This window comes from Volvox carteri (assembly GCF_000143455.1).
Source record: "Volvox carteri f. nagariensis unplaced genomic scaffold VOLCAscaffold_15, whole genome shotgun sequence".
Classification (NCBI taxonomy): Eukaryota; Viridiplantae; Chlorophyta; class Chlorophyceae; order Chlamydomonadales; family Volvocaceae; genus Volvox; species Volvox carteri.
The window spans coordinates 75,093-76,037 of record NW_003307558.1 but is presented as its reverse complement, the minus strand read 5'-3'; the positions used below and the strand labels follow the sequence as shown (position 1 = coordinate 76,037).

General features: G+C 56.6%; 1 protein-coding gene across 1 annotated transcript in view; it reads left to right on the top strand.

Annotated features, from left to right (window-relative positions):
- Window positions 1-945, top strand: part of VOLCADRAFT_89962 (uncharacterized protein) — a gene marked incomplete at both ends in the record, with an annotated part of 20,141 nt that overhangs the window by 2,350 nt on the left and 16,846 nt on the right. Inside the window, one exon of the mRNA XM_002949648.1 lies at window positions 475-569. Coding sequence (XP_002949694.1) covers window positions 475-569 — 95 coding nt within the window. The remainder of the gene's footprint in view (window positions 1-474; window positions 570-945) is intronic.

Genomic DNA, 945 nt, shown 5'->3' with positions numbered 1-945 from the left:
GACGCAGCTGAATGGATTATATATATATATATATATATATATATAGCTGGTAGGTATGGAAATGTAGAAAAATAACTATGTTTGACGATGCCGTATTTTGAGCGTATTTCATTGCTTAAACGTCATCGCGTGATCCGTACTCACTACTAACTTATTGTGGGGAAGGCCATTGCGTCTGCGACCACACTCCCGCGGTACCCAAACCCTTCAAAGACAATTCCGATCAGCCATTTGGCTGTTAGTGGGAGGGCGGGTGGGCCGCTCGCACGGCAATCGAGTAGAGAGTACGAAAATAACCTAATGCAGTCATCGACAGCAGAAAACGTAAGCCTCCAGCCTCATGCCGACTCTCTTACCTACCATTCATATTCTCTACCTCGTTCCCAAGACTCCGCCGCGTTGCCTCTAGTTCGGCTCGTGCCACAGGTAACTTCGCTCGTCGCTACTTTGCCATTCACCTTCGCCTCCACCCAGCCTCTGCTTCTCCACAGAAGCGGCGACCTCCTTCGCCGTTGTTACGCCTCGTCTATGCGAATCCTCCTCATCCGACTGTGTCTTCTGCCTACCCGGTGCGCGCCCCCTCTCTCTGCGCATCCTTTTCTCTGGCCCTCTCTTACGGTTGCCTACCTTACTGCAGGACTCGCCCCTTGCCTGTCCGGTGCCGGGCAGGCTTTCCTTGCCTTCCCCGGCCCTACTTGGGGCGCCCCTCCTCGGCTCGTCAACTACCTTACTTCCGTCCGTTCCTGCCCCTCGGGGGCCCAACCCCTCCGCCCTTTCCGTGGGCCCGACGCCCGCTCTGGACTTATCTCACGCCCCCGGCCTCTCCGATGCTGCCCCCCCGGTAGGCTTGCCCGCGCCTGAGTCCTGTCTCTCCTCTCCGTCGCGTTTACCTCCCCTACCTTCTTCTGCCCGCCAGGCACTGCCGGAGCCTACTCTGCCTCAAAT